The sequence below is a fragment of the Epinephelus fuscoguttatus genome, linkage group LG19 (genome assembly GCF_011397635.1).
Source record: "Epinephelus fuscoguttatus linkage group LG19, E.fuscoguttatus.final_Chr_v1".
NCBI lineage: Eukaryota > Metazoa > Chordata > Actinopteri > Perciformes > Serranidae > Epinephelus > Epinephelus fuscoguttatus.
In genome coordinates, this window is record NC_064770.1 from 36,725,822 (window position 1) to 36,740,725 (window position 14,904).

Below are 14,904 nucleotides of genomic sequence, written 5' to 3' on the forward strand. Positions count from 1 at the left end.
TTCAAAGTTGGAGGCCCTAGAGGTGAAGTCTGACTTTGCTTTCGCTCTCCACGGATGATTTGCTGGCTGTTTTCGGCTTTTGGAGAACATTATCATGTCGATATCACAGAGGTCCATGTAAAGTGGAACGGATCGGTACATTGGTGAAGTCAGTGTCGCTGGCGCATTCCGCTGCCAGATTTAAAAGATGTGGCAAATCAATTCCGACTAGCTGTTACAGAAAACAGATCAACTTCATGCACTCCTGGGCAAGTTGTACAAGATGTTTTATTCGTTATAGATCTTTACAACAATTCACCAAAGAGCAAAGCAAGCACGCCTTATTGAACAATCCGAAAGTTGCCATTGTCAGTGTGAAGGCTGTTTGCTGGAAGGTTGTTGCTTCCTGGATTTTGAAAATGGCAACAGGGTGCCAGACTAAAAAGCTGGCCAGTGGTTTAGCAGCCGTCAGCAGTTTGACAGTTTTTAAACACTGACGACGTACATAAGCATGCGCACGCAGTATGGCAGCAGAAGTATGGTGGTGTGCAATAGCTTGACAAGGGCACTAACCACCAATGAACGCAAAGGCCACCCAAACAAAATAACTGAAAAATGAAGACCACCTTCTTGATCCACGTGTTTTCGGTGAGCGTGGAGAAGACTTCAGCAAGTGGCCCAATTTTCAGTGGCACGGTATACAGGCTACACGTATAAGGTGGAGAAACCTAACGTTAGTGTGTACACCCAACCCAATCACCAGAATAAGTGTTGGCATTGTACGTTTCTGCAAACCAGGATACTTTACATTTGTTATGTAGTACATGAGTTTAAACTTTACATGTCTTTACGTTTTAACAACGCAGTGGTTAACATGCCTCCTGTTAGAGGTGTTCTGGGCATGTCCCACTGGTAAGAGGCCCTGGGGCAGACCCAGAACACGCTGGAGGGATTATATATCTCATCTGGCCTGGGAACACCTTGGGGTCCCTCAGGAGGAGCTGGAATGTGTCACTGGGCAGAGGGACATCTGGGGTGACACTATTCAAAGTGGAAACACAGCGACAGGTCGCTAAATAAACCCACGTTTGGTGGAATGTGCTGGAAACGCAGTGATGACGTTAAAAAACAGTTGGTTTTGTTATTTGTTGGTCTCAAACAGTGGTCTGCAGCTTGGCAGGCGACTTGCCTAGGTGATGTTAACCACCATCCACTCCTCGTCCCGATGACAAAGTCAGCTCATAGACGACATCACTTTAGAAACCAACACTTTCTTCTGGCAATTTGGCTGCTACACCTGCGAGAAATTGCGAGCATACAAGTCACCACATGCTTTCAGCTACATTATCTGTGGTCATGTACAGATGTTGAATTCGATGTCTGAGTTTTATGTCTTTAAATCAGACAGAGAAAGACAAAGACAAGGACACAAGACCACTACTGTATGTCTGAGGCTGGTTATAATTAATAAACCAGAAAACAACATGTTAACAGAGAACTGTACACACATGGCAGGGTTGTATTATTCTGTGTTGTAGACTTGCCAGCACAGCTGTTACGCAACATGAATTCTGCCATTTAACACGAGAATTTAAAATCGATTAAAGTAAAATTAAAGGTTTTTAGGAGGACACCTATGTGATCTGTTTGCATTTTCAACAGCTGTTGTTGCTATGAGCAATCACAAAGGATTCTGCTGAGTCACCAGTTAACACGGTCGCTCGTTAAAACGAAACACGGTCGCTCTGAAAAGATCAAGATCCTGTGGTGATACTACAAGTATTCAAAATTGATTAGAGTAAAACGGAACCAGGACACCTACATGTTCTGTTTGTGTTTGCAACAGCTGCCGTCACTACGAGCAACCACGAAGCATTCGGCTGAGTCACAGGTTAACACGGTCACTCGTTAAACCGAAACACCGGTTGCTCTGACACGGCGGTGATCCTGTCAGAATCCTGTAGAACTTGAGTTCACTGTTGGGATATCTATTCTGACAACCGAACACGCAACAACCAGACATTTTAATGCGGTAACTGTTCTAATTCAATGTTTAAAGCTTGCTAACTCATCTAAATGGCTGGGGCAGAACGCCACTTCTGTTGCAAACATGCGTGCGCATATTTTTGCTGATGTCAGTGGCGAAAGGTCTTGAATAGTCAGTGTGGATCTCTGAGCTTTGATAAACGTATGGTCGACTTCACCTCTGTAGAGCCTGCAGAGGAGGAACAGACCACACAAGTATGGTGGATACTTGGTCCAGCTCAGTCAGCCCGAGGCGTTTGGCAAAAATTTTGAGACGTTTTAGAGCAAATCCCAAACTGATAAGAGAAGCCAAAACACACACAGCAATCACATTATGTTGTCAATGAATCCACAGAACGAGCAGCGCAGCTGAAATATATCTAACAATGTGGTGCCAGGTAAATAAACATCATATTACAGGGTCTGAAATGATGTATTAAAACAGTGGTGCCATCAGAATAAAGCAAAGACAGCTGTGTCTCGCAAACCGTCTTGGAACAAGAGTGAGATTTGATGTTTTGAAGATTGATACTGGTCCATTAGGCTTCAAACAAAAACCACAACAAAGAGGAGATTCATACCTGTAATTCCAACGCAGGAGGATATAAGAATATAAAAGAGGCTGCAGAATAATATGGTTCTTTATAGCACTATCCCACTGTGTAGCTCTACTCTTCACTCACATGGCCAATGATCCACTGCGCTCTTTGGATTTTCTGCACCATTAATCATCACAGTGTAATAGTTTATCTGTTAACAGTGGATCCACATCTGTAAACCACAGACATGCAAAAAACTCTCTGAGGCAGATCCAACGTTACACAGGACAGTCTCCTCTCAGCCAGGTTTCTGCGAGTGCTGTATCACCTCAAAACACAGTGAGAGTCTGTGAACACATTTTTCTTTGTTAAAAATGTTCATCTCTGTTTGCTCTGCGTGAACCCTTCCAGCTCTCCTCATGTTGATTCCTTTCAGACATGACTAACTTGTCTCTCATTCAAAATCATCATCGCTGAAACTTCATCTTTATAGACTTTAAACAGCATCCAACTGGAAACGGAGCCAAATATATTTTATTCCCCCCTTACAGTTGAGTAGACAGTAATTCAGGCCATTTGTTAAATTTTGCTAGGAAGCCAAACGCAGCCATTATTCATATTTCCACTGATTTAAATCTTAATCATCGGAGCTGAGACAGGCTCTGCATCTATAAATCAGTCAGGCTGATTCAAGCAAAGCGGGCGGTTCCTGTTGCTTTTCCTCTGAAGTTCCTCTAAAAAGTCTGGAAGCAGATGATCCTGCCTGAACCGCGCTCCGGCGGTATGGCAGACATCATTGCTTAGCATGCATTCCCTCCGCCTCGGCCTAATTCATTTCTCAGGCCTGTCGCCTCGCTTTTGTGGGTCTCCTCTCTGTTCTTTGGGGGCCACAACCCCCATGTGTGAGTGGTGCCGCAGGCCCCCGGGGGTCACGGGAAGGGGCCCTCTGTTTAAACACAGTTTTGCGCTCTGCCGGCACCGAGCATTCCTCGGGGCACAAACAGGTGGTAAATTAGGCAGACGGTGACGGATTGCCACCCTGGAGAGAAAGAAATATGTTTTGTTTATTCAATTTTTGTTTTTCATCACTGCCGTAGCTACGGAGACGGGGGACACAAAGGGATTATATTCTCTCCTGACACCCTCCTCTGCACACATGCACCCTCCCTCTCGCTGCCACTAGGAGGACAATGAATCAAAGGGCCGCGTGTTTACTGACGCTCCGGGATAGTGCTCAAAGGCAGGGCCCCCCAGCCTCCCCGGCCACCCCTCTGTGCTCACCCAAGGGTAACAGGTCCCTGATCATTCACTCAGCTGATAACCAGAGGGGACAGGGGCCTCAGCACGGTAATTAAGCGAGCTCTAATTTCATTAGCCCTTGCTTGTTGGTGGCATGCGGTGTCAAGCTGCAGCACACCACCCAAAGAAGATAAACCCAGCTGGAAGTTTGGCTGTGAGGGCGGCTCGGTTGGCAGCCATTGTGCAAGCGCAGGATCATCTCACACTTATCTCCTCTCTCTCACCGTCTCACCAAACAGTGTCAGCGTGCACTAGATTGTTTGACCCCACGCTCTCAGTCTCTCTGGTGTCTATTTAGCTCAGAGTGGCAGAAGGTGTGTGGATTTGTGTGTGTTTAAATACACTGCACAGACTGAGAACATACTTGAGAGAGAAAGAGAAAGAGGCAGACACCGACTGAGAGACTGAGCGCTGGATGCTGTAACCGAGTCTCCTCGGCCTGGAGAGGAGAGCGCTATCTCCGCTGGATTCTCACGCTGCGAAGTTGGATGGGGCTCTGGGAGCAGAACCCGGATAGCTCATGAGGTCGGAAACACATCCCGATTCTCCTGGAACTTTTTCTGTGGCTGGGAAGACAAATAGTGGCCCCTCCTCCCTCCCCCTCACACACCCTTTATGTGTCTGGATGAAGGAGAGGGCTGCAATGAATGGCAGGGCTGTGAGAGCTCGCTCTACTCAGCCCAACAAACCTTCTTTCTTCTGAAATTGTGTGCAATTTGCTCACACCATGCACTGACACACATACTCAAACACCCCACTCCTCCGGTTCTCCTCATTCTTGGCAGCAAAGGGGGGGCGACTGATGAACACTGAAAGTGATCATGTTCAGCCAGAAAGGCACAGAAAAGGCTAACTTACCTAGCTATCTGAATCAAATGGGAAGGAAATATATTTTGGATATCATTATTACACAGGTTAACCAGCAAGAGTTTCCCAAACCCTCACAACATAACCCCTTGTGTGTAGAGCAAAAACCACAGAATATTTAGACATTAAATGTTAAAGGGCCACCAATTTTGGGGTGAACTGGCCCCCACGTTTTCCTCTTACTTGTTGTACTTTTTATAGGTCTAGGTTGTTTTGGTGTGAGTTGCTGAGTATTGGAGATATCGGCCGTAGAGATGTCTGCCTTCCCTCCAATATAAAAGAACTAGATGCTACTCAGCTTATGGTGCTCAAAGCGCCAAGAATAAAAAGAAAATAAAAAATTGAAAAACTCAAAAGAAATGTCTTTTTCCAGAAATCATGATCCGGTTACTCCAAATAAGGCCTTCGCACACCAAGTCTTTTTGTCGTCCAAAATTGTTGCACATCTAAAATTAAACCGATCAAAATAAAACAACCTCACAATGTGTCAATCACGTTCGCACATTGACAGTTCTCAACTGTTGGGTTACGGGTCTATTCTGAATGAACCGCAAATGACTCGCCGAAGTGTCAAGTTTGTAGAAATACACACTTTATCTTCAAGTACAGTGAATACATTTGGACGAGATGGTGACGCTAACCCTAACGCTAGCTGCTAGCTTGGACAGCACAGTGCATTTACAGCTATGGTTAACTATGATAATGCTATTGCTAATTTTCTCTAGTGGAAAACAGGCTAAAAATCATTAAACCAGTGGTTCCCAATTGGTGGGTTGTGGTCCAAAAGTGGATCGCAGGTCCACTCTGAACGGACCGCATGTGACAAAATACTGTCAAGTCTGTAGAAATACACGCTTTATTTTTAAGCACAGTGCATTTCCGGCACAGAGCTCTCATTTTGAAGTGCTGTTTGCTGCTGTAGAGTGAGTGACTAATGGACAGCGACTCAGCAGAGACAGCAAATTAGCTTGACGACATGGCCTAACGCAAGTATGACGCTGAATATATTTAACTGTGTGGACCGTGAACTAATGACTAAGGGGAAATGTGGACCCCGTGGCTGGACCAGTTGGGAACCACTGCTTTAGAAAGTTGTTTGATCAAGAAGCAGTGAAGAAAATGTGGAGGCAGAAACATCTGCAACAATAAACATCACTATCATTGGGGAGCTTCTGTAGAGGGACCTTTAATGTAGGGACTATTTTCTTTCTACTGAACTACATCCACCAAACATATCACCACGCAAAAGGTGCTATCTCAGCTAGCACCACTGAGCTAGCTAATGTTACAGCTAAGCCAAGGAGGACGCCGTTAACGTTTATATCTCATGCTGTGACGAGCATGAATCTCTCATCCATGAGTAGATGCACTCTTCCTTCTGCATGGTGATACAGTTTGCAGGTGTAGTTTGGTAGAAAGAAAATAATTCCTACATTAAACTGCTCACAAGATCTGTGGATTATTTTGAGTTACTGGGTCATGATTTCTGGAAAGAGACATTGCTGTTGAGTTTTTTAAACGTATTGTTTTGGCACTCTGAGCACCAAAGACGGAGTGTCATCTATCTCCATTATACTGGAGAGAAGGCAGACATCTCTTAAGCCGATATCTCCAACACTCTCAGACTCACACCAAACAATCTAGATTGATAAACAGTGCTACAGATAAAAGGGAAAATGTATATTTTGGTTTTTGAACAGTTCTGTTAAAGCAGTAAATGGGTTATAAGTAGAGGGTAAATATAAGGTTTGTTTCGTGCACATCCAACTGATTGTTTTTCCGAGTCTTTCCCATCATCTAACCCAGTCTTCTCCAGATTCGATTAATTCTCACAGTTGTAAGTAAACCCCCACACACTTCAGCGTTAATAGCACATTCCTTGCTAAACCCATGGGGTAAAGCACTTCACTTCAAGCACAGATTAGCTCCATCACTGTTGAGCTGTTTGCCTCTTGCTGCAATCAGAGTGATGAGGTAATAGCTGCTCCGTCTGACGGAGAATCAGCACAGGGGAGCCTCTGCGAAGGGAGTTTTACTCATTTCCTGGTATGAAAATATCTCTTACAAGTGGTGTTCCAATAGTTACCAGGTTTAGCTTGATATGGCCCGAGGATGTCCGTGTTCTGATGTTAAGAGTCCAGCTTAACACCTGATAGACCATTGGAAAGGAATTGTTTCAGAAGTTATATTGTTAACAGATGGGCCATTTTTCTATAAAAAAATCTCTTTTGGCCATTTATGTTTGCAATAAAGAATTTAATATCCACGTCTTCCTCCTCAAGCTTGGCCCGACCACCTGAAGGAAAAGTGTTTTTTTTCTGCCCGTCACGTGGAAGTGTGCTTTCAGATGTTCTCCACCGGGTCCCTTTGTGTTCGCACAGGGAGTGCTATGGCAACAGTTGCTGTAATAGGGAGTATGCTCAGGAGCACAACAAGGGCAGGTCATAGGTCGGAGATGAGGGGAGGGACCAGTGACACGCAGCAAAGTCAGCGATTTCTGGGTCATGTTTGTACAGCAGGTTTTATTGGAGCTTTTATACAATGTTGTATAAAAGTGTTGGCATCTGTGTGCTGCCTCAGACAGATGCCAACACAAAAAAGGCATGTGGTGTTAAAGTTTATGTCTGTGGTTCCCAAACTGCTTTTGTCTGATGTACTCTGCAGCCCAATGGGTGTTATTTAACACTCCCAACTATATAAAAGTAGATATCACTACACTGACCACACTGTCAGAAACAGACTCCATGAGGGTGGCATGAGGGCCCCATGTCCTCTAGTGGGACCTGTGCTCACAGCCCAGCACCGTGCAGCTCCATCATTCACCAGAAAACACCAGAAATGGCAGGTACACCACTGGCGCCCCGTTCTCATCACAGATGAGAGCAGGTTCACACTGAGCACATGTGATAGGCCTGAAAGAGTCTGGAGACGCCGTGGTGAATAACTATTCTAACTGTTTACACATTTCTTTTAGCTAACTTTTTTGATCTGTCCGCACTTGCTAACACTCAATTTTAACATGTGGTGTTCAGGTATTAAAGCTGATTCAATATGTGGATATTTTTACCCAGGGTTACGAGGGGAGCAAGTATCCATGGCTGGGCATCACTCGTTCATGTAAGTGTTTTAACCTTGGCTTTTCTCTTCTCCTTCACCAGCTGTCCAAGTGCACGTCCTAAAAGGAGACAAGGCAGGCGAGTGGTGGAAGTTCACCGTCAACATCATTTCTGTCTATAAACAAGGTGAGCACCGCATTCGCCGCGGGGACCAGCTGCTGTGGGTGCGAGCCAAGGACGTGGCCTGCAAATGCCCTAAGATCAAGCCCGGGAGGAAGTACCTGCTCCTGGGTACAGACGACGATTCCCCCGGGCAGAGCGGCGTGGTGGCGGACAAGGGAAGCCTGCTCATCCCTTGGAAGGACCTGTGGGGCCGCCGGCTCAGGAAGTTTCAACAGCGCGACAAGAGGGGAAAGTGCTAAAAGTTGGCGGAGAGGAGAGATTGAGGGCGAGGTGGAAGCAAAATAACGTCTCCACTGGGATGAATGCAAGGAAGAGGAGGGGATGAATGAAAAAATAAACTGGAAGAATAAGAGATAGAAAGACACAGGTGAAAAGTAGGAGAGATCGGGGAGTGACTGAGTGCTGCTGCTCTGAGTTGGAGCGAAGAGATTAGTGTTTTTTAGGAACTTTTGTGAAGGAGCTCATTCTACATTTGTTCTGTTTCTGTTCGTCTTTCAAGGTTTGTTTTGTTTGTAATTGCAGAGTTTGCACCTAATGTTACAGATATGTCACATCCTGACTATTTTACCCATGATGCCGTTTTTTAAAGTCCCTTATTCAGTTGTTTTAAAGAGCATCTACTGTATCACTCTTTTGTATTTTAAGAGGATCTATTTCCACTGTGCTGTGTAAAGCATTATGTAGTTAAATGAAGAGACGTTTCATGGCATTGAGGGACTCCACTCATGTATGGTAATGTGCTCTTGTAACCTGCCAAACTATGGATAAACTTTTTCAACAGCTGAAAGTGAAAAATTGTTTAATTATTCATAACTGTGGAAAAAATAATAGGTGCCATCTTGCCTGAGAGCTCCCTGCTCATATGTGAGTGTTACCTCAGTGAGACAACCGGTGTTGTGGGAACAAAATGCCATAACGATCCTCAGCTCATTCTGTATAATGATCATGTTTCACATTACAAGCCTCTGCTCAGCGCTTCTCAATGTTTCAACGGTATGTTGTGGTTGTGACCTCTGCAATGTAAAGTAACCATATGTGCATACATAGACATTATGTTCGTAGATGATGCCGTAGCATCAGCTAGATGTAGAGTAGACATGTCAACCATGCACTTATTTTTACTAGTCAAAAGTTTTAGAACATATGAGATATGTTCACATTTTTAGAGTGGCATCCAAAAAGAAAAGAAATCCCATACTGTACCATACGATGCAAAAAAGCTGTACAGTCCAAACCTGCTGGCCTCACTGATGCAACCCAGCCACCAGAAATAATGTTGGTATTGTATGTTTCTGCAAACCATGGATATCTTAGATGATCTCAGCTGATAGGTTAAAACATTACATTTCAACAATGCTATGGGTAACGTGTGTTACCCATAGTGTTTTGGCTTAGAATGCGGGGTTTTGGGAGCACAATCCCAGCGTAACTTTTCATACCACTGTCTTGGCAAGAAACGTAGTGATGTCACATTAAAAAAACCAATCGCTTTACATGCCACTATCCCAGCAGGAAAGGCAGCAATGTCTTGGGAAAAGCAACCACTTTATATGGGACTTTGTTGGCTGGAAACGCATCAATGTCTCGGGAAAAAACAGCCACTTTTCGTGACACTATCCGAGCTGGAAATGCTGCAACGTTTCTGTAAAAAAACAACCAAATTTTGTGGGATTTTCTCGGCAGGAAACGCAGCAATGTCACGGAACAAAACAAATGCATTTCAGGCCACTATCTTGGCTGAAAATTCAGTGATGTCTCGGTTAAAAACAACCACTTTTTGTGCCACTATTTGGCAGGAAACACAGCAATGGCCCTGTCAAAAACAGCCACTTTTTATGACACCATCCTGGCAGGAAATGCAGCAATGTTTCTGTAAAAAACAATCCCTTTTTGTGGGACTTTCTCCACAGGAAATGCAGCGATGTCATGGAAAAAAACAAATACTATTTGAGCCACTATACCAGCTGAAAATGCAGTGATGTCTCTGTAAAAGAACAACCACTGTTCGTGGCACTAACCTCGCTGGAATCACGGTGAAGTCTTGGTAAGAACAATGCCACTATTTGGCAGGAAACACAGCAATGTCTCAGTAAAGAACAACTGCTGTTTGTGCTACTATGCGGGCAGGAAACCCAGCAATATTTTGGTGAAAAACTATCGCTTTTCATGAGACCTTTTGGGCAGGACATGCAGCAATGTCACGGAAAAAAACAAATGCTTTTCGGGCCACTATCCCAGCTGAAAATGCAGCGATGTCTCGGTAAAAAACACAACCACTTTTCATGGCACTATCTTGGCTGAAATCACAGCTTGTCTTGGGAAACATAACCACTTTTTGTGCAACTATCCTGGCAAGAAACGCAGCATAGTTTCAGTAAAACAATCGCTTTCTGTGGGGCTTTCTCGGCAGGAAACGCAGTTTACAGGCCATACTATCTGTTGGAAAATGCAGTGATGTCTTGGTAAAAACAACAGCTTTCCATGCCACTATTTGGCAGGAAATGCAGCTATGTCTGTAAAGAAAATGTTTTGCTGCTATCCTGACTGGAAAATGCAGTAACGTATTGCTAGAAAAACAACCGTTTTTTTGTGGCACTTCCCCAACAAGAAAAGGCAGCAATGTGTCTGTAAAGAAACCCCCCCTTTTCGTACCGTGACGAGTCGTTTAATCACAACCAGTTTTCTTTGTTGGTCTTGTTGAGCAGTGGTCTGCAGCTTTGCAGGTGTGGCACCTAGGTGACATGCCATCCACCATCCCCTTCATCTACCAGTGACAAAGTCAGCTCAAAAACTACATCACTTTAGAAATGTTGATATGCTACATATGAAATGTACAAATGTAACATATCCGTGGTTTGCAGAAACATAAAATGCCAACATTTTTTCCTGGTGACTGGGCTGACTGATGACTGGTCTGTATGGTCTGATGTTTCTGGTTGACAGGAACAACCCTGTTTGAATTTGTAAGAACATAATTTCGTGTTTATTCTCTAATAAAGATCTAGATGTAAGGTGGATGTCCCGAACATTTGTAAGTGAAATAACTGATGAAGTATCTCACTGTATTAAAAAAAGAAAAGAGAATATCGACCTATCAAACAATCCTCAAACCACTGACATAATGCATGCTCACTATTTACTTCAGCTGACTGATAGCTAACAATGATTGTGAATTATGTACACATTTACTTTGTATACAGTATTCAATGTTGTGGGAAAAATAACCTGTGGAGTGATTTAAATATCACAGATGTTTATTGTACAGTGCGTTCAGCACGCCATGTCAAATGTTCGTCACCTCAAAGAGACTTTCTGAGGACTGGATTCCAATATCAAGACTTGGTACTCGACAACAAGGCATGACTGATTGTCTACGTGTTATATAGCTGTATAGTATTACTTTTTTATTTTTTTGTTAAACATTAACTAGATCTATTTCCATGTGAACTTAACCAGAGTTTTAAATACTAGAGGCTTAATACATGACACACAAATAAATGAATGTCAGAGAAATGTCTCATGTTTACGTGAGCGCCCGGAAGATCACACAACATGACTCAGTTTACACGCACACATCATGTAGTGCATTAACACACACATGAACACACATAAATACAAGGGTACACCTCAGTACTCTGTGCATCATACTGTATGTATCTGAAAACTACAACGCACTTATCCAGTCTCTGCCAACAGATCTGTACCGACGCGTCTGCAGAAAGGTACTCCCTACCAGACTTCTGCTCTCCATAAATATTATATCTGAATAATTATCTGCTCATGTTTATACATTGGCTTGTAAATGTTGTTTAGCAGTGTCCATTGCAAATGGTTGTGTAATGTCTTGTAATACTAATATATTATGTTTATCACAAATGAATATATTTAATGACACATGAAACGATGTGGCTTCTGTGGTTTTTATTGTTGATCTTTTATTTTTTACTTTTTTTTTTTGCATTGAATTGTAGATGGCTGTAATGAAAAGTATTGATACATGTTTGGCTCTTGAACAGCCTGATAGAACTGAAAATTAATTCATCTGAAATAAAGCTGTGTGAAAAAACTAAATGGCAATGATCCCAGCTGAAATTACATTTTTAGTTCTTTTCTCCTCTTGAAATCAGAAAGTGTCGTTATTTTCATAACACTGCAACACGACACACGCAGACAATAAACTACTACGACTGCATTTAATCAAACAGTGCAATCCAATACAATTTAGACGCATCTGTGCTTTTCACTTCACATTTTGTCAGCTGTAATTGTTTATAATTGTGGAAGCCCACAGCATTTAAGTTTTTAGCCATACTCACACTCAAATAAAATAACTCCCTACAGGAAGGTTCACAGACATACACCGATCAGCCAAAACATTAGAACGACTATCAAGTGAAGTGAATAACATTGATCATGTTGTTACAATGCAGTGTTCTCCTGGGGAACTTTTGGTCCAGAAATTCATGAGGATGCCACTTGATGCATGTCACCCACCCAAACACCTCTGCAGATTAAGTTTCACTCCTGATGGCAGCGGCACTACCCGATGGCAGTGGCCCCCCCAGCAGAAAAATGAGCCATGCCACACCACAAAAACTGCTCAGGAATGGCCCAAGGAGCATGACAAAGAGCTCAAGGCATCGACCTGGCCTCCAAATTCCCCAGATCCAAAGCTGATCGAGCATGCACGGGATGTGCTGGTACCTCAGAGGTACCCCTAATCCACAGTGAGGCCTGCTTGGATTGGACTGTCTGGCACTGGGGTGCTGACTTCGGTTCATTTGAGACCTGTCAGTTCTGAGGTGGGGTACCAGTACGTCCCAAGATGCTCAATCAGATTGGGGTGTGGGAGATTTGGAGGCCAGGTTGACACCTTCAGCTTTTTGTCATGTTCCTCGGGCCATTCCTGAGCAGTTTATGTGGTGTGGCATGACTCATTTTTCTGCTGGGGGCCACTGTCATCAGGGAGTACCATTGCCGTGAGGTGGGGGTGGGTGGAGGGCATCAAGTAGCATCCACATGAATGCCATGACCAAAGATCTCCCAGCAGAACATTGCACTGTAACAAAATGATCAGTGTTACTCACTTCACCCACCACTGGTTTTAATGTTTTGGCTGATCGGTGTATACTGCAGGTTATTTTCGCCAAAACTTAAGATGACAGCCCACAAATAACAAGACAAATGGTAAGGCAATACGGATGACAAAAAATTTAGTTCCTTCAGTCCTAAATAACTACAGACCAATCTCTAAACTCCCTTTTCTTTCAAAAATACTTCAAAAAGTAGTTTTCCATCAACTGTTGTCCCACCTGGCTCAAAACTGCATTTTGGAAAAATTCCAATCTGGTTTCAGAGCTCTTCACAGTCTTGAATCAGCCTTGTTAAGAATGACAAATGACCTCCTCATAACTGCTGACGCAGATAACTGCTCCATCCTCTTGCACTTAGCTCTAACTGCAGCCCACCTGATGCTCATTCACAGATTAAATGAATGGGTGGAGGTCTCTAGTTCTGCTTTAAACTAGCTCTCTTCATATTTATCCAGCAGATCCTTCTTTGTCTCTATCAGTAACTCATTTTCTTCCTCAGCTCCCATCTTCTGTGGTGTACCCCAAGGTTCCATACTTGGTCCGCTCCTTTTCTTCATTTATTTAATTTCATTAGGCCACATTATTCAAAAACATATATTCCACTGTTATGCAGATGACACGAAGATCTACCTCCCCTTAGAGCCAAACCACATCAACAGACTAAGAGTAATAATAAAGAGAATAACTGTTGTCACGAGATGAAATCATGGACGGCTGCAAATTTTCTCCAGCTTAATGAGAGTAAAACTGAAGTTATTTTATTTGGACCACAGCATTTGACCGACATTATTTCTCCTCATCTTGGACCATTTGTTCCCTCTGTTAAATCACATGTTCACAATCTCATATTTGTTTCTGAATTGAAGTTTGACATACAAATCAATCAAGTAGTAAAATTAAGTTTCACACAGCTGTGCACCATCTCCAAACTCAGATCAACACTCCACTTATTATATTTTGGTATTACTCATTCATGTTTATCCCATCTGTAACTAGTCCAAATGCAGCAGCGAGAGTTTTAACAAGGTCAAAAAATAAGGCGCACATTACACCCACTCTTGCCTCCCTACACTGTCAGCCTGTTAGCTACAGAAAAAATTGTAAGATTCTGATGTGTGTCAACAAAGTGTTATACAGCCTCACCCCCTCCGTCATCACAGAGCTCCTCTCTTCATATCACACCATGAGAGAACTGAGATCATCTGACCAAAGACGTCTGTCCGTCCCGAGATCTGGGACTCTGAGAACAGACCTCAGACTCTGAGGTCTGTTCCTCCCACTGTCCGACTCTCCTCCATCACTGAGATTCTCAAGAGCCATCTTAAAACAAAGTTTTACTCATTTAATTGTGCATAATGTGACAGTATAACAACAAGAACACAGTTTTTTGTTGCTATAGGTGCTATAATATCAGTAATGATAATTTTATCAGCATCATTCTACTGCTATTATTATTCAATTTTTTCTGTTCCTCTTCTTTCTTTTGTTTTTGCTTTTCTCTGTGTGCTGTCAGAGCACTTTGGATCAACTCTGTGTTTAAAGTGCTGTATAAATAAAGCTGACTTGACTTGACTAAAAGGGATAAATTACACTTTAAGTATGCCACTAAATTACTGAGTACTTATTCAGTAATTACAGGGTGCAGTCATATTATTACTGGGTAACAAGGCAAGAAAAATGGGCAAAACAAGTTTGATATTGTTGATACTGAAATGAAATTAATGTATAATTTATTTTAAAATGTACATATTTGCAAAAAAAAAAAAAAGGAAATATTCAGTTAGATGAATGTTGTTGTTTTTTCAATTTTTTCATTATTGTTGAGGAATAAAACAAAAAAGGGTGTTTTTTTACTAGTCACAA

General features: G+C 42.9%; 3 protein-coding genes across 6 annotated transcripts in view; 2 read left to right on the top strand and 1 right to left on the bottom strand.

Moving 5' to 3' along the window:
- Positions 1-11,969, top strand: part of ntn1b (netrin 1b) — a 75,096-nt gene extending 63,127 nt beyond the window's left edge. For all 3 annotated transcript variants that reach the window (XM_049560730.1, XM_049560728.1, XM_049560729.1), the window contains exon 7: positions 7,868-11,969. In XM_049560730.1, the coding sequence (XP_049416687.1) occupies positions 7,868-8,187 (320 nt within the window). In that variant the 3' untranslated portion in view covers positions 8,188-11,969. The remainder of the gene's footprint in view (positions 1-7,867) is intronic.
- kri1 (KRI1 homolog) overlaps positions 1-14,904 on the top strand; it is a 602,835-nt gene that overhangs the window by 404,085 nt on the left and 183,846 nt on the right. The window lies entirely within an intron of this gene.
- LOC125879065 (phosphoinositide 3-kinase regulatory subunit 5-like) overlaps positions 1-14,904 on the bottom strand; it is a 135,779-nt gene that overhangs the window by 80,253 nt on the left and 40,622 nt on the right. The gene's annotated exons all lie outside the window — the stretch shown is intronic.